The sequence below is a fragment of the Tursiops truncatus genome, chromosome 13, assembly GCF_011762595.2.
Source record: "Tursiops truncatus isolate mTurTru1 chromosome 13, mTurTru1.mat.Y, whole genome shotgun sequence".
In the NCBI taxonomy this organism is placed as follows: domain Eukaryota; kingdom Metazoa; phylum Chordata; class Mammalia; order Artiodactyla; family Delphinidae; genus Tursiops; species Tursiops truncatus.
In genome coordinates this window covers 32,027,234-32,046,415 of record NC_047046.1, presented here as the reverse complement: position 1 = coordinate 32,046,415, position 19,182 = coordinate 32,027,234, and the positions used below count along the sequence as shown (strand labels likewise).

The 19,182-nt window shown below is 42.6% G+C and overlaps 1 protein-coding gene across 1 annotated transcript in view; it reads right to left on the bottom strand.

Moving 5' to 3' along the window:
* Positions 1 to 19,182, bottom strand: part of L3MBTL4 (L3MBTL histone methyl-lysine binding protein 4) — a 350,477-nt gene that overhangs the window by 288,242 nt on the left and 43,053 nt on the right. Inside the window, exons 2-4 of the mRNA XM_033837582.2 lie at positions 16,141 to 16,220; positions 15,692 to 15,794; positions 2,097 to 2,151 (exon numbers count right to left, since the gene is read on the bottom strand). Of these exons, the coding sequence (XP_033693473.1) occupies positions 2,097 to 2,151; positions 15,692 to 15,763 (127 nt within the window). The 5' untranslated portion in view covers positions 15,764 to 15,794; positions 16,141 to 16,220. The remainder of the gene's footprint in view (positions 1 to 2,096; positions 2,152 to 15,691; positions 15,795 to 16,140; positions 16,221 to 19,182) is intronic.

Sequence of the window (19,182 nt, the reverse complement as noted above, 5' to 3'; positions counted from 1 at the left end):
CCACAGGTAAAGTAGAAAGACCACAGGTAAAGTAGAAAGACCACAGGCTTTAGAACTTGCTAGATGTGGGCTCAAATCCTGGATCCACCACTAACTAGCTAGTTTTACCCTAAGTAAGTCAAATGGCCCCTCAAAGCTTCATCATCTGTAACACAGAGGTCAGTGTTAGTGACAGAGATTGGGCATGTAATAAATTAGTTTGTAGTGATTTTCAAAGAAATGCCTTGCTTGTTGTAAAATCACTACAGAAATTGTTTATTTTTCAATAGAATTTTCTGTTCACATATAAATATGTATGAGTACACAGTTTTTGTTTTTCTTTTGTTATTATTTTTAAGGCCTAAGGTAAGTGACTCAATCTATTTTGTTTAGTAAGCAGCCTACAGAAAAGATTAAACTATTTCCAGGAACTATAGGAGGAAGATCCCCATTATAATACTAAGACAGGAGGCAATTTAGGGAATAGTTTCCTTTATCGCATTAAAAGTAGTAAAAATATAAATCCTCAAAAGCCCCTCGAATAATTCAACTCGTATTCAACGAGCAGTTTGCAGCATCTGTATACACAAACCAAATCTCATCCTTCTTCTAAACATTTAGCAATGTTCCACAGCTGGGGAAAACAGCGATGACACCAGTGTCAGATCTGGAGAAGAATAAGCCACAGGATGACACTTTGCGGAATGGACCACTAGCTACAAAATAAGTCTGGCAAAGGAAGGACAACAGCAAAAAGCTATTTCCTAGTAAAACTGAAAAACTACTTAAGATAAACATGTAACTGGCTACAATGAAAACTATAAATACTAAATTACTAAAAAAAATCTTAGTTTTGAGGACTGAATATTTTTAATTTGTTGGCTTAAGTCTGCTTTTCTTTTCCTAGAATAAATGCTTCAACTGTAGAATAAGAGAATCTAAAACAATTTACATTAGTGTGGAAAATATAGCTGCAGGGGAGAGACAACAACATAATAAATCACAACCTCTCTCTGAGAAGAAAAACAATTGTTTTTTAAAAAAAAAAACCCTGCTGTTGGGGCCAGGTACAGTCCAAACTTATTTCTAGAATTCCAGTGTTGCATAACTGGAGTGTATTTCAATGAAACTGAACATCAAGTTACATAATTGTCAAATTACTGTGTTCTATTTTGCTTTTTCAGCAAAGAACATGATGGGACTTGGGGTGACAGCAAAAGAAGAAAAGAAATTTAAAGCAGTATATTTTGCTTCTAATAGAAAACAACTTTTATTTTTAAAAATCATTTAGGTAGAAGATCACAAATTTTCAATATTGCGTGCCAAGACTAAGCATTATATATGGTCTTTAAAAACCTCAAATCTTGTTTGTCATTTTTTAAGATATTTTCAGTTGTTTCCATTATTGGAGGGAAAGAAAGTTAAATACTTACGGTACTTTAAAAGTTCATTAGAGGAGAATTATCAAATTTACATGCTTCTTTCCCACCAAGAGTAGCACAAATGTTGGACATTCAACTATATTTTACAGAAAATTTAATAACAGCTGCCTGCTTGTATAGCAGTAATCACAATATATAGGGAATATATATTCCAGGGAAATAGCATCTGCATTTGCTGATTTAAATTTAAATCATCAGAGAATTAGTTGAATATTAAAAAGCTGTTATCTAAAACCTACGGATGTATTAAAAACCATAATGAGGGACATTTATCTTGGAGCAAATGTACAACCTCCTATAAAACATGACTCCAATAGAAGAGTACGAATGCCATCATTAGAAGATTAAACCAATCGGGGAAAAGCTTAAACAAAGAATTATAAACAAACTAAGCAGCATCGTTTGTTTTCTTGTTCACAGGGAAAGTTTACAAATCAGTTCTTTTTTCAAAGGCAAATAAATGAGTTAAGAGCTTCAGACTTTCTTGATATACATATTTGAAAGTCTTAGATGACACTGATGAAGTCTACAGGGGAGCATGTGACACTGTCAACTAGCGATACTATTATTATAGATTTAAATTAATAAACCTAAACCAACTGCAGCTATCTAATAAAAATGTCACTTAAAAGTAATTCACTATAAAGCAAAACTGTAAAGGGTGGTGACAATTACCGTGACTCAGAGGGGTCACACCATCCCTGGGCTTCTTTTCTTCTTCAGCTTGCTCCTAGAACACAGAAAATGTGGTTTAGGCCCTGTTTCTGGGTTATTGTTTGAAACACTGAACATTGACTTCTCTGTTTGCTGGAAGCCAAGCCATGAAGAGCGCTGTGAATGGAGGGGACCTACATCAGCAGCCAGCGTGCAGCGGCAGGGGGAGGGGGGAGGGGGGTGCCACCCATTCGGACGTGGGAGGAACCCTTGGTTATTGTCTTAATTCTCTGTTGGCTCAAATATGACAGAAAGGAAGGTTCAAAGGCAAGCTGAGGGAAGAAGGGCGTCCCCTGCCCCCGCCAAGCCCTCCATCCTCCCCTGGCTTGCAGCTTGCTGGCACCTGCTACAGCTTATGAGGCTCAGTTAAGGTCCAAGTTTAGCCCAACCAACCCTCACAGAATGGACAAATGCCTTCAAAGATCCCTGCGAAGAAACCACAAACACAAGCGACCCTGAGAAGGCAGAGCTTCTGTCCACGGAGCCAGCAGTGCATCAGGCCAGGCTCACAGCAACTCCTGGAGGAAAGTTGACCATTTAGCGAAGACTAAGAGAATCACTTCTTTTTTCAAAGATACTCCAAGATCATTTGTCCAGATATGTGTCTTACTTACATAGTTTTGTGGCCATAAAAAAATGTATGCCCCCTATAAAAAAACTCATAATAATTTTACACTTAAAAGTTGAGGGACAGAGTTTCCCAATTTTAAGATCTTTCAAATTAAGAGTTTCAATGGGCTTTCAACTCTCTTATGGAAGTATAAATAGTACAATACTTTTTTTTTTTTTTTTGCAGTATGCGGGCCTCTCACTCTTGTGGCCTCTCCCATTGCAGAGCACAGGCTCCGGACGCGCAGGCCCAGCGGTCATGGCTCCCGGGCCCAGCCGCTCTGCGGCACGTGGGATCTTCCCGGACCGGGGCACGAACCCGTGTGCCCTGAATCGGCAGGCGGACTCTCAACCACTGCGCCACTAGGGAAGCCCAATACTTTTGCATAGTTTCCAAGACAAACTGATTGTCATCCAAGAAGATGAAAATCAGCAGCTGAATTACACAAAACTTGTGCATAATTGGTGGGTGATGCTGATAAAAAAGTATCAGGATTTAGTAAGTTTGGTCAACAATCATTTCCTACAGTTTATCCTGTAATTTGGGGGACATATCTTTTATTTTTTCATTCTTTCACATTTTATTCTTTATTTTTTAACATCTTTATTGGAGTATAATTGCTTTACAATGGTGTGCTAGTTGCTGCTGTACAACAAAGTGAATCAGCTATATGTATACATATATCCCCATATCCCCTCCCTCTTGCGTCTCCCTCCCACCCTCCCTATCCCACCCCTCTAGGTGGTCACAAAGCACCAAGCTGATCTCCCTGTGTTAAACCGCTGCTTCCCACTAGCTATCTATTTTACATTTGGTAGTGTATATATGTCCATGCCACTCTCTCACTTCGTCCCAGCTTACCCTTCCCCCTCCCCATGGCTTCAAGTCCATTCTCTACGTCTGCGTCTTTATTCCTGTCCTGCCCCTAGGTTCATCAGAACCATTTTTTTTTTAGATTCCATATATGTGTTAGCATACAGTATTTGTTTTTCTCTTTCTGACTTACTTCACTCTGTATGACAGACTCTAGGTCCATCCACCTCACTACAAATAACTCAATTTCGTTTCTTTTTATGGCTGAGTAATATTCCATTCTATGTATGTGCCACATCTTCTTTATCCATTCATCTGTCAATGGACACTTAGGTTGCTTCCGTGTCCTGGCTATTGTAAATAGAGCTGCAATGAACATTGTGGTACATGACTCTTTTTGAATTATGGTTTTCTCAGGGTACATGCCCAGTAGTGGGATTGCTGGGTCTTATGGTAGTTCTGTTTTTAGTTTTTTAAGGAACCTCCATACTGTCTTCCATAGCGGCTGTATCAATTTACATTCCCACCAACAGTGCAATAGGGTTCCCTTTTCTCCACACCCTCTCCAGCATTTATTGTTTGTAGACATTTTTATCTTTTTAAGCCAGGCCTAGGATGACTGACTGTCCCAGTTTGCCTGGGACTGATCCGGTCACAGCACTGAAGTCCCATAACTGGAGGACCCTTCAGTCCTAGACAAACCAAGAGGGTTGGTCATCTAAGCTATGACAGCCATTAAAACTAAACCTAAAAAGTAGACTTCAGATAACAGGAACACGAGGCTTTAAAACAAGGTTTCAAAAAATTAATATTTTAATGAGAGCAAACTAGTTTTTAACTGTTAATCACTACTAATTTCATTTTTATATTGTACTTTTTGTTTCTTTTTTAGTCTATGGCTTTAAGGTACAAAATACAATTTGTATAGTAGTAAATCATATAATTTTCCAATAAACAAGTAATACATATATATCCAGATATGTGACTGAAGCTTCTTTACTGATGAGGTGAACAAACCCACAAGTCTGAAGATGACTGCGTCAGGCTGCCATTTGTGTATACAGTCATATAGAATTGATTATGGTAAATTCCTTGAGATGCCTTAGTTTACACGTATAATTTATTTTATTTTTTGAGTTCACATTGTTCAAGGTAAAAATAAATAGAGAAACAATTAATACAGTGAAAACTCCCCTCCCACCCCGACCCATTCTCCCCCATCTGGCCTACGTATAGTACCTCCACCCAGAAATCTTCATTAGTAGATTCTGAAATATCCTTGCAAAGTTTCCTTTATAAAAAAAGAGAATATATTTTCTTATTTTCTTGTTCTTGTGCACAAAGATAGCACTGTTTTCTACCTTTCTTTTCACTTAAAATACCCTGGAGGTCTTTATCAGGTTGTAAGAGCACACTCCTTCTTTTTGCAGTTACCTGAACGGATACCTCATGATTTATTTAACTGATTCCATGTTTATGGATGTCCAGGTTGTCTCAAATCTTTTTTCCAATCACATAACACTGTGGTGGAAAACCAGTACACGGAGCGTTTTGCATATGTGCCAGGATATGTACAGAATGACTTCCCAGAAGTGGACCAGCCGGGTCAAACCAGACTTGTGTTTTCCTGCCAGGTCTGGCGCCCAGCAAGCCCCACTCAACAGCCCCACAGCCTCGGATCAGGCCCGTCTTCCCAGAGCCTTGCCCACAGGGTGTGATAGCAAAGTTTTGGATTTTTGCCAAGATGATGATGAAAAAGATAATATCTCACTATCGTTTTATTTGCATTTGTTCCATTATGAAGAAGCTGAAGACTGTATATTTAAAAGCCATTGTATTTCCTTTTCTGTGAAGTATCTCTTTACATCTGTGGCCCATTTTTTTCTGTTGGAATGACTACTCATCTTTTGGTCTGGATAAATTAGGAAGATTAGTCCTTTGTCTACAATATGAGAGGCATTATTTATTTTTTCCTGGTTAGTCATTTCTCTTTTTCACTTCTTTCTTACAGTATTTTTAATACGCAAGGATTTTTGTTGTTTATTTTGAGAAATAAAATTATCAAACTCTTCTTTTATGGCTGCTATGGTTGAGTAATAGGAGATCCTTCTCTACTCCCACATCATAAAAACCTTCTTCTTTGTTTATGTCTTTTACACTTATGGTTTATTTCTTACACTTAAATCTTTGACAAATTTGAATTTGTGCCGGGACACGGTGTGAAGTTGAGACACACTATTCCTACCCAGGTGGCTCGTCACCTGTCCCAAGACCACTTATGGGATGGTCCCCCTCCTCCCATCAGTCTAAGATCAGTGTCCTATACACTAAACCCCCAGGTGCATTTGCCTCTTCTGTTTCGTTAGTTTACCTGTCTATCCAAGTACCAGAGCCACGATGCTTTACTTATTAAGCCTGATGTTTTGATATGTTTCCTGGGCTACTTTGTGTTTTAACCACAGTAAGAGGTTCTGTTCTGTACAAGTCTTAGAGTCAGACAGCTGAGGGTTTACGCCCCTGCTTCTCCCCTCACCAGCTGTGTGACCCTGGGCAAGTGATTTAACCTCTCTGAGTTTTGGTTTCCTAAATTGTGACTTGGAGGTAATGATATCTTGTTGACTGAATTGTTTTGAGGATTAGAGACACACGGGTAGAGCCCTACTAAGCACATGCCACATGCAGACTCTCAGTTAACGGCAGTTATCATAGGTGTTTTGCCAGATCTCAAACTGTCAAGAGTGTATCGAGACTTAATCAAAATTAAGTTATCTTCTATTTGTTTTCTAACTGAAAAAGCGTATCTTGGATGAACAGATCTCGGATGGAAGAAGAATCCTGAGGGAGGAGTAAAGAGGAATCTTAAAACCCTGAGTTAATTACTTATTTAAAGAATATTTATTGGGCAATTAATGTGCCAGGAACAGTGCTGGGTTTTAGGGAACAAATGGAATGCAATGCCCAGTGTTTGTGCACCGGCTGCCCTTCACTGGTCAGGTGTCTGCCAGCTGTTCATGGCGGATGGAGGACAAAGTGAAGGCTGGGTGTCCCCGCCGTCCCCTCCTCCCCATCCCACTGTGCAGGGCCCGTCCTCCACACAGCTCGCTTGCACCGGCCTCCACCCCTGCACAGCCATCACCCTGCTCTCCAGGGCTTCCACCCCGCCCCCCGCCTGCCTCGCTCAGCCCCTGGCATCCAGGTCACTCAGTCTCACACACGGCGACCAATGGACCCACGTCTCCCTCCATCAAGTTACAGACGTGCAGATCCCAAGTCCACTGTACGGCTTCATCTGGGTGCCCTACAGGCTCCTGAAACTCAGCCAGCACAAAATTAGCTCCTCATCTTCACTCTAATGCTCTTGCATCCCCTGTTCAGAGTCCCCAGAACTCACTCTGCGGCTTCTGGGACCCACGCCTCGGTCACGCTGTCCGCCCCGCTCTCCCTCCCAGCCCCAGGGAGATCACCTCATGGTGGGCAGGATCCCCAGATGACCCCAAGGAGCCACCCCCAAGTCCCTTCCCCGTCACTTGCTTCTAGACCACAGAAAATGGCAGAGGCGATGGGATGGTCACCCCCTCGATTGCATTACAACGTATGACTCCCCTCAGCTGAATGGAGGAGAGTCTCCGGCTGGCCTGAAAAAGCAGGCTGCCTTGTTGTGAGAGGACCACATGGCAAGGAACTGTGGGTCTCCCCGGAGCTGAGGCTGGCCTCTGCGTTATAGCCGGCAAGAAGGCAGGAACCTCAGTCCTACAACTACAAGGAACTGAATTTTGCCGACAACCATCTGAGCTCGGAAGAGGCCACAGAGCTTCAAAAGGAACTCAGTCCAACCATTTGATTTTACCCTTTGAGCCCCTGAGCAGAGAACCTATTTAAGCCATGCCTGGACATCTGACCTACAGGCAGTGTGAGGTAACAGTCAATGTGCTGTAATAAGCCACTAAGCTTGTGGTGATTTGTTACCATCAATAGAAAGCTAACATGTGCCTATTCCTCCCCCGGGAAGCTTTCTCTGACCCTACTTCCTCTTCTCTGCTTCCCACCTCACCCATGCTAAGTCAGGTAACCTTCTGAAGCCTGGAAATATCCTGTATAAATCTCTAATACTGGGCCTGCCACACTGCATGACCAGCTTCTCTCTTACTGGTCTCGTCTGCTTTGCTGAGCTTACTGAAGGCAGACAGGGTCTTAACCATCTTTCCTCCCCAAAGCACAGCCTGGCCCCTCGTCCAGCTTAACAAATACTTGCTGACTGAAGGCATGAATGCAAGGTTCAAGAATGGGACTTTTGTGCCTGGCAGATTTCATGTCCAAAGTTATCATGGATATCTCTGTGCAAGTAATACAGTTGCATCCTTACAAAACGTACTACAACCCAGTGCTCCTCAAACTTTCACATGCATGTGAATCATCTGGGAAGCCTGTTAAAATGCACATCTGGATTCCGTGGGTCTGGGGAGGGCCTAAGAGCACGAGTTTCCAACAAGCCCCCAGCTGATGCCGCTGCTGAAGGTCTGTGGACCACACAAGGCGCTGCAAGTCCACGGTCACGGGGCAGGGGAGACGGGGAGGCAGTAACCCAATCCTATCTACCTCTGTTCCACTGCATGTGAGATGATGAACTGAATCAGGTCTAATCTTCCGTGGCAGCTCTTCACCCCAACTCCATCTCTCTTTACCCACTCAATGCACAGGAAATTTACGTAATTCAAAACAAGGCAAGTCTCTTCTCATAAATGTTCTACTGCAAAACTGAAATGGTAACAAGAAACAGGGTTGGCTATGTGAGCACAACAGCTACTGAAGCATTTCTATAATCACTATATCATTCAAATATAAAAAGAAATATACAATATGCTGTCAGTGGATTAGAATGTTTGGTTCACACTTCTTTATTTGCTACTGAAATTCTACCTAGATAGAAAAAACATATTCCTCACAAAAATAACATTACCTTTCGCTTCAGAGTTAAATTACTCAAGCTCCTGATGTCCATATGTTTTTAAAGATGGAGTAAGGTTATAGATATGTAGACATACACATGCAAGATCATGATTTTGTATTACAGAATAAATTTACATTTCTCTTACGATATACTGACCTCATTTTTAGGACATTTTTTTTTGCAAACAAAAAATGATTTAGTATCATATAATAGGGCAGAAAAAAATTCTGAATTGGGGGTCAGGTAACCTCAGGCCAAATCCCAACCCCACCTAGTTACCCAAAGAGCTAGGTAACTGGGAACAAATGACACGCATTCTCTGGATGTGATTTCTTTTGTCTGTAAAATAAAGGGATTGGACTAAATGTTCTCCGAAGCTCCTGCTAGCTGTAACATTCTCTGAGTCTGTCGGGGTTAATTAATTATTTCCTAAAGGTAGTAAATCCACGCTGCTATTAATGAATAGAGTTAATCTTTTTAAAGAAGGAAAAATGAGCACTTTTCCTTATCCTTTCCAACAGAACACTTCAGGAAATCAGGATGAATTGAGAAAAACAAAACCATTACTATGCCTTCTCAGGTTTCAAACTTTAGTTCTGAAAACTGAAAATAAAGCTCTAAGAAAAAAAAAAGAACACTGCTCTGAAAAAGGGGAGATAATAGTTTAAGGAACATAAAATAAGTCTTTGCTGTGGTACATTTCCATTAGCCAACTCAAATCCATCGTTCTGGAAGAGAGGATTATGAGCTGGGAAAATAACCAAAAAGGCTTGACATTCTGTTCCTTCCTGATGGCCCTGGATGCGTCATATAATTTTACTACACGTTACAGGGATGTTTTCTAATTAATCAGTGCCTACTGTTCCAGGTCTGAGAATTCCAATCAAGGAAGCAAAGCAAAAGGGTTTTAACCCACTGATCTGTGTTTGGCAACTTCAGGTCGTCACCGTGGAACCATCAGATGACACCCCTTCCTTTCGCGCACTGTCAGGTCCTTGAGCACAGGACGTTCAAGCATCCTGCTGCTCCTCTTCCACAAGAATGAAGGGTGATACCTACTGGTTTCCAGAACTATAGAAAACACTAAAATCCTATACAGTATCTCCAGTAATAAACTACTATTTGAATTTCCCCTGCTGTGTCAAGTCTACTTTCCAAAATTCTCTTTTGCTCTGATCCCATGTGGGACGCAAACTGAAGATAACTGAAATTAACCTTTCAGATAAAAATACAGGACAGGATGGTTTCCCCTTGCTCTACTGGAATTGTGATGCAGACACAGAGGCAAATGCCCTCATGTTGTTCAAATACCCCCGAATGGAATCTCTCTTTCGTAATTGTATTCATCACGATTTTTATTTTCTGTATTTTGTGACTGACATTTGGGGGCCTTGTGGACCGGGGAGGGACTGTCCCTCTCAGTGTGAGCCAATTCCTGGAGACAGCAAACAACTAGCCTGGGGTCATGCCTGAGTCCACAGCCCACTCCCCTTTCCTTACCAGCTCCTGCAGTCTGGGACACTATCCATTTGCCCTAAACCAACCCTGGGCCAGGAACTGGACGATCAGAGACAGCCCGGTAGCCAGAGACCACCGAAATTATCCAAACTAGCCAATCCTGAACCTGCTTAGCCTGCTCACCTTGCCTCCCCCATTCATTTCCAAGAAAACCACAATAAAGGCTCCTGCCCCTGTTTTCCCCTCACCCCTGCTGCTCCCCGACCGACTCTGGTGCTTCCCCACAGGGCCCTGTCTGGTGTGATGTGCCCCCTCCTCTTTCTTGGGAAATGTGACTCACAAACTATCCTTTTCAATGGCAATCGTCTCGATCCGTTTACCTGGCTAAACGTGAACAAAAACAAAAACTCAGGTATATTTTCAAACAGTATTTGTTAAGACTTATACCCCAAAAAAGGGAAAAACATCTAAAACACTTTCATTAACATCTCCTTTCTGCAGTTCCTCCACATATAAATGGATTCTACTCACTGATACAAGCTGCTATCAGTTGTGCGTGGGGAAACAAAAGGATTTAAAAAGTCAGATACTACTGAAAAAATAAGACAATGAAATAATCCTACCCTAAACATTTTTTCGATGTCTACTTAAGGATATTATTAAAAAAAGACTGCCCTGCACTCCGCCCCAGCTGCAGCCAACCAGGGCTCCCTCCTGTCAGTATGTCAAGCCCAGTGGCCCCAACATCAAGACCGTCTGAACTTGGCCACCCACATGCACCCCACTCACCTTACTATCTCACTGTGTACCAAAACTTAGACTTTTTGAAATTAAAAGCCCTTAAAAATCTTCTAATCCAAGACTTTTGTTCTAGAGACAAAGAAACTGAGCGTCAGCCTGGCGAAGGGCTTGTCCTTGGTCACAGAGCTACTTACCACCACAGCCAAAGACCGAAATCCAAATACCCTGACTCGCCATCCCAGCACTCACCCTACAAAGCTGCTCAGTCAGAAAAGTCATTACAGCCACTATAATCCCGCCAGATGTCACACAGGTCGTCGTATCTGCTTCCAGCCCCCTACCCAGGCTCCTGCTGCTTCCTTGGTCAGACAGTCCCTGCTATGACCCTTCAACTTCCTTCTCTCTCAAGGTTAGCTGCCTACAGGACATCCAGATTTTAAGCAAATAATTTGTATTCCCTCATTTTGCATTCTACCAGGTTGCATTTAAGAGCCATGTGTTATAACAGCATTACATGTGCATTAGATATTTTTATTTTTAAATAAACTAAATAAAGCATTAAAGATGGACATCTTAGATATTCTTCATCCTTCAAGGTCCCACGCTGCCCCCAGTGATCCTACCTTTCTCTGAAGGCTACATGGACCTTAGATCTTAGTCACGCTGCATTACTCGGCCTAAGTCAGTTCTCTTTTATTCAGCAATACTCTAAGATGCTTAAGAATAAATAATGCCTCATATTTCTATTTCTCAAAGTTCATAACTCATGAATTAGGTACAGGTTCACAGATTTTTAAGAGCTGCAGAGGGAGAGGAAGAATGGGCACTAACATTTATTCAGCTTCAGGTATTTTATATACACAACTAGACAACATGTACTTTATTCTTGTATAGTCAAACAAAATCTCCTTTTTTCGTTTGAGAAACTTGCATTTTTATGAAGGGAATTTGAAACTGTACAGCCTACATATGGTTTGGGGTTTTATCCCCAGGACACCCACGTACACACCAAACATCCATGAAACCACTCTGAAAACAATGCTTCGCTTCCCCAGTTACCATGTGGCCACACTTTGCCAGCAGTCCTAGGGGTGGGGGGTGGCCAAGGCTACCAAGGCACCCGCGTGACACTCATCTCTGTGTGGGGTGTTGTGAAAAGCATGATGTGAGAAGGAGTCCAAGGGGCAGTGGAAGCCCTCTCTTCAAGTCTGCGGCAGCACCACCTGCCAGACCAGCAGGCAAGTCATCCACACGGCAGAACTGAGCACACGGGACGTAAGACGTGAGATGAAGCCTAAGGAGCGGAGGCACCGTCACGGGTGGTGTCAGAGTGTAACCTGGGACGCCCTCTTTGCAGGACGACGTGAAAGGCGAATCAAAAGTTTATAGGCACGAACTTTTTAGGACAAGATTCTACTGGTGAGATTTTGCCTGTGAGTCATTGCAAAAGTATACCAAGATATATGAATAAGAACACTGGATGTAACTTGGTGTGTAAAGACAAAAAATAAAAATCACCTAAATGTTTACAGCAGGGCACTGTTTCAATAAGTCATGGTACATTCACAGAGTGGAATACTATGCGCCACTGAAAACAATGAGAAGATTTGTATCTCCAAGATATACATGCTTAAGTGCAAAAATGCGAAGTACAGAACGATAGCCAGAGTGTAAGCCCATCTGGGCTAAGTATATGTATGTATTATGTATATACGTGTACATGCATAAAGGATTTGGGTTTCTTAGCTTTCCTTTTTGTTTTTTTGTTTTGTTTGTTGATACCTATATAGATACACAAGAAAGTGTAAACAGTGGTCACACCTTTATGAAAAGACTGGGGTAGTTTAGCAGGTGTGGGGAGAATTTACTCAGTAAAGAATTTACTTCTTATTTCAATACCTGTCTGTCTTATGTGGTCTTTTTTAACCATGTGTCTGCGTACTGAAAAATATAAATAAATATTTTGAAATTCTACATGGAAATATTAGTCTAGGAAGACATTCATTGACAGATATTAATATCAGCATCCAAAAATTATCACATCTCCTGACATTACTGTCTCAAAAGCAGATGTTTAGAAAGCACCCAACTGTCATTCGTTTGATGTTTTATGTTCTTAACCTGCCAATGCTATTTTGCTTGGCTGGCTGGAAATGTCACTTTAAAACAAGAAGGGTAACATAGAAAGTAAAGGATGGTATTGATATTTCAAGCAAAATTCAAACATGATTTCAGTGACTGAACCCCTTTCCCTCCACGGTGAATGCAGCCACAGATGTGACCCTGCTTTGTGAATTAAACCATTCAACTTAACGAATGAAAATGGACACTGGCCATGAGCCCCAAATGGACATGGCAACGTGGAATTCACCCCCAATGCACATCTTTCCCCTGATCTTCTGTGAATATCCTTTAAAATAATTTTATGTTCTAAACACCTCAGACCTCAGATGAGTAATGTGGCCCTCGGAAATATCATTTTCTTACTATTGATCAAAGAAGTCCATTTGCATGGAGATGTTATTAAACACCAGGAACATCATTCAACAGATATTTTCGGAAATCCAGCTACGCAAGGCGCCAAGCTCAAACAGCACCTGAGTAGTAAGTGCTGAGCACCCCTGGGGTTCACAAAACTGAAAACCCCAGTGCGGGATGGAAATAATGGTAAAAGCATCAGCACTAAATTGGAAACAAAGTTGGGCTTTAGGAGAAAACTGGGACTTGTGCCACTACAGTTGAGATAGCAGGTTGAATATTCACGTTGAAGGGCAAGGTAACAAGAACTAAGACGGGGCAGTAACAATTTTAGCAGCTTAAAGGGAAATGATACTGAGAAAAAGTAGAAAATATATTTAGATTGGAGAAGTGGTCTCAAATTTTACACTAAAATATTTTTAAAATATGCAGCAGACTGTATTGATTAGCTCTAGCACTATTAGCAGGTAAGATGTGTCCAACTTTTTCCCTGGGACAATGCTTCTCAAATATGGCCGTGTATCAGAACTGCCTGGAGGGCTTGGTAGAATACAGACCACGGAACCCCACCCCCAGAGCATCTGGTCAGCAGGTCTACAGTGGGACCAAAGAAGCCGCATTTCTAACAAACTCCCAGGCAATGCTGGCACTGCTGGTCCAGACACCACAGCAGGAGAACCACTGTCCAAGAGTAACTTTAAACACATCAAGTACCCTATTCTCCTCAGAAGACATGACACAGCAAACCTAAAATGCTGAGAACAGCATCCTCACATAACTCAAGACAGGTGCAGGCCTTCCCAAGTCTGATCCAAGCAACCTCGTAGACAGCTAGTTCTCTGGGATACACTTAGACCACTCGGCGCTCACGGTACCGGTCCCGTCTGGACCTCAAGGGGAACAGGACCTCAGCCCCCACGTTAACCACTCCCCTTCCCAGTGGCGCTGAGGCTGAGGAAACAGCTCTCTAGCTTGATGCGGGCCTATATGTAACATCTTAAAACCAACCTCAGACCAGATCATTGCTGGACACTTCTCATTTAATGCCTGGAGGTCATGGAGTCACACCAACCTGGCATCAAACCAAAGAATGTAAGTATGACACTGTGTCACTTCACCACTGCATAATGTGTAAATGCACAACTACAACCCACATGAAGACACGAAAACCCACACCCAAATAAATGACGAGAGCCCCTGGCCCCTGAGAATGCTCTAATGGCCTACCATCCCCAAAACCATCACCACGGAGGAGGTCTCCTGGTCACTTCTGCCCACCCTGACATTTGTAGGAGTACAAGAAGTTGTCATAAGGAAACAGCACAGGGAACTAGAGGCATGATGCAGTGTATGCCCTCTAGTTGTCAAGATGTTACTGTGACATATTTTTCAGATGTAATTAACATTTAAACAGTAGAATCTGAGAAAAGCAGGTTACACTCCATGGTGAGGTGGGCCTCATCCAATCAGCTGAAGGCCCTACAAGAAAAAAGACTGACCTTCCCCTGAAGAACAGGGAATCTGCCTCCACATGGCCTTTGGACTCAAGACTGTAACATCAACTCTTTTCCGGGTCTCCAGACTGCCACTAGTCAGTCCCCATCACTGCATGAGTCAATTCCTTAAAAGCAGGCTTCCCTGGTGGCACAGTGGTTGAGAGTCCACCTGCCAGTAGAGGGGACACGGTTCGAGCCCTGGTCCTGGGGGATCCCACATGCCGCAGAGCAACAAGCCTGTGAGCCACAACTACTGAGCCCACGCGCCACATCTACTGAAGCCCGTGTGCTCTAGAGCCCGTGCTCTGCAACAAGTGAAGCCACCGCAATGAGAAGCCCACGCACCGCAACAAGGAGTGGCCCCTGGTCGCCGCAGCTAGAGAAAGCCCGCGCGCAGCAACAAAGACCCAACATGACCAAAAATAATAAATAAATCAAAATAAATAAATTTATCTTTAAAAATTCCTTAAAATACGTCTCTTTCTACAAATATACATATAATTCGTCATTATCAAGTAGGGACAGAGATTGTGACAGGGCTGTCAACTACTCTTATTGGTTCTGATCCTCTGGAGAGCCCTGACAAACACAGCCCCTACAGTTAGTTCACAAACTCTGTCCCTTACTTGATAATCATCGATTACCTCCATCTTTTTAAAAGAAAAGGCCTCCTTTCACCTTTAATATGAAGATTATCATTTTTTTCGGCTGCACGGCGTGACTTATGGGATCTTAGTTCCCCGGCCAGGGATTGAACCCGGGCCCTCGGCAGTGAAAGCACCAAGTCCTAACCACTGGACCGCCAGGGAATTCCCAAGATTACCTTCTAAAATGTACCAGAGTCAATGACACATATATTCTATACCACGCTACATAAAACTCAACCAGAAGCAACAGGTTTCGAGTGACTGAAAAAAACACCTCTGCTGTCACTGTAGCAGAGGTACAATTACACTGCGAATTCCCACAATGAGCACAAACTACAGGAAGGGTCCAGGAACTGACAACTTACCAAGCATCCATCCTGATTCAAACGCTCCTTGGAATCCATACTGAGCTTCCTCTTCCTGTTGGGCTGTTTCATTGCCAGCTTACCACTCCTTAGCAGTGTTTTTCTGCAAAAGAGTGCCACAGAAAGAGTGACGGGGTTTTTTCTCCTTTAGAATGACAAAAACAAACAAACAAAAATAACCATGCTTTCAATTATACCTCTTATAATTGGTTGCCATAAATACCCTGATAAATGAGCTGACACAAGAATTTCACTGTTGATTTTATAGCCCCTAGTACACTACTAAATTGATGGGGAAAAGAGATAAGTTTTCCACCTCATCTAGAAGACATGTCACAAAAAATAGATATTATTCCTTTGGTCCTCCCTCTCACGAAATTTTGGTTTTGCTTAGCTGAACTAACCAGTTAGGACTCGCTGCAATTTTCCTATACAGCTTCTGTACTCACATGGTCTGAGTCTCCACAAGTGTCAAGGCAGAGGTGTTCTAGGTATGAGGTCCTAGTCACACAAGGCATAGCAGGGCAATCTGCAACAGAGAAGAAAACTTTTCACCAATCCAATTTATCATGACCATCCTTTGGTACCTTAGTAAGTAGTAGGCGTTCTTTAATAAGTTGCTTGGAATTCGTTTTTTTGATAGAGCGATTAAACACACTGTCTCGAGAACCAACCACTAGTATTATATAAGTCCCACTGGAGCTATAATTCAGAAGGTCATTCCCTTTGAATAATTTTAACTACAATTTACCTGTAAGTTTTTAAAAGTTCAAAGGACTCAAATCACCTGTACTCCCCAGTGTTTTAGAATCATATATCCAACTTCTTACGTGATATGTCCCCTTGAACAGTGACCCTAAAAACTGCAAACTGAGCACATTCACTACTGAGCGTGTCACTGCCCCTCTCACGGCTGCCCAGTTCCACTCGCTCTCCATATTTGCACTCTTGATGCAAGTGGCCCCGTCCACCCCTTACAGTTGCTCAGACTGTGCACTGCACAAGAGCACCGAGCCAAGGGGCCATTGGAAGCTGAAACCCACCCTGGGCTCTGCACACACGCCATTCCTCCTGCCACAGGCTTTCCATCCGCCAGGAAGAAAATGTACCTTTTTCTAATTCAAAAAAAGACACCCCTTTTGGGCTAATGGTAGCCCTGACATTGCCAGAGATGGAGGAGCTGTTGCCATCGCTTCATCCTTTCCATCCCAGCCCACACTCTCACCAGGTTTGGTGGGTGTTTAATCTACTCAGCGTGTCTGGAATCCATCTTCCCCCTCCACTCCTAACTCTGACCCCCTCCGGTCTCGTGCCCCGCAACGTCCGCTGGAGCATGATGTGCCCGTGGCTTCGCAGCCCCACACTTTTGCTGGTCCCTCAACCTCAGAACCGCCCCTCCTTTGTCCACCTCTCTAACTCTTACTCATGCTGCACGACTCCACTGAAAAGACTTCCCATCCCTGAGAAAAGCCTTCCTCGCTCACCTCCTGCCTCCGACGGACCAGGTGCATCTCTCCTCACATGCGGCATACCTGTCCTTGCCTCTGCCACAGTATTCAACACTTAACATGTCATGCTTTTCATTTTCAGATGTGTCTCCCCTTTTGAGGCTGTAAGCATCCTGATGACCAGGTCTGTGGATGCCTGATCTCTACTTTCCACTCTCCACGGTGCCACCTCCCAGCAGACTCTCAACATGCCCTGAACTGCATACGCACATCTCTGAATCACAGAGAAGCCTTGAGTCCAGTGGATATTAGTTCTCGACCCATATGATACCCCTGTTAGAATGCTGTATGACTGGAGCAAGCATGTTCTCAAACTCTGTAACTCCCTTCTCTTTCTCCTCCGTATACCAAAAAAAAAAAAAAAAACCCACAAACAAACAAAAAACACTTCCGCATATCCGTTTGCTTTTAGTCAGATAATACTCATATCCTTAAGACAGGCATTTTCCTGCTAAATTCAATAACACTGCATTCATTTTGTAGGATGTAAATACAATTTATCATGCCTAGCTCCGGGTAATACTCCGAACGTCTATGCAAATGAACAGTTTTAGACTTGATGCCTGTAGCAAAGTATTCCTGCACAAGACAAGTACGGCCAAGGCTGGCTTGCGCATGACTAATAATACCCCATGGCTCGTCAAACTGAAATCGTCTGGCTACTGAGGATTTTCTCCTAACGGTCAAAGTGATCCATCTTGCTAATACCTGGTAATTGTCTCAGTAACTCTGATTGGTTTAAAAAAGCAAGAAATCCTGAATTTATATTATCATGTATTGGGGGGGAAATGGAAAATGTTTATGCTGAGGAGAAGTTTCAAAATACAATTTAGTAATAATTAAATTCCCTTTACACTTAGAAATAATAAAGCAAAATATAAAAGGCACCTAACAGCCCATATAAGATTTTGCTGCCAGGCAAAAAAAAAAGGAATCAAATACAAATTCCATCAAATACAATACAAAGGAGATGAATGATATGTAGATAGATGAGAGATAATGGATGGATCGACAGACAGACAGACAGGTGGGAGTTGCTGACACACAGACAGACAGGGAGGGAGGGAGGTCTGAGGTGGTCCCTTCACTGTCAGTTCACAGGATGTATTCTAAGCAACCGAACAGAACGCCTGACATAAACTGAACCTGAGTCCTTGGCACAGTATCAAAATATACGGATTACTCTGATTTCCCATGATACGTGGCCTACCCCCAGGGGGGCCCCAAATGTCACAGCAGCCGCATGCCTCCTTGCTGAGATTTGAAGAAATAAAAAAACTTTAGAGCCAAGGAAGAATAATGTCAGACTCTAAAACACAGTAAGGAAGCATACCGTCTGGAAGAAGCGAAGGTGAACAGAGACAGCGGCTGGGCAGAGCAGTGCCCCAGTGCACTCTGGCACTGCGACAGCACCCAAGCACTGGCTGCAACAGACAAGGTTATTTTAAGTGGTTTTAATTAAGGAAACTTCTAAATAGTATTTTATATTTAAACAAAAAGACAGATGAGTATAGAGAACTGATTTGTATTTCTATGAAGAATGTGGAAATAGTGCACGGATTTTTCAAATTAATCCTCTTACTCATTTCGATTTCCCTCATGGTTCATAGAATTTTCTGTCTGCACATGGCCAAACACCTGTCTTACTGACCTCCTAATTAAGCAGACAAATTAGATTTTTATTTAGAAGGCACACGGTTTTAATACTTCAAATTAAAGGAGTCTACAAACGACAAAAATAATGCACAGTCTGCCTATGTCCAGTTGCTATTTGGTAATTGATCACCTACTATCATCAGGACAGTCACAGGTACTTTGCAGAATCTAAGGAAGATCCTTCAGACATTGTAGAGGGGAAGAGAAGCACAGTAGCCATGTGCCCTGGATAACCCAGCATAGTTCTGACTCATGCCTCCCATTCTGGCAGAACTATTAACAGCACTGCCTTTCACTCCCCAAAACGTTCCCAATTAAACAGGAAAT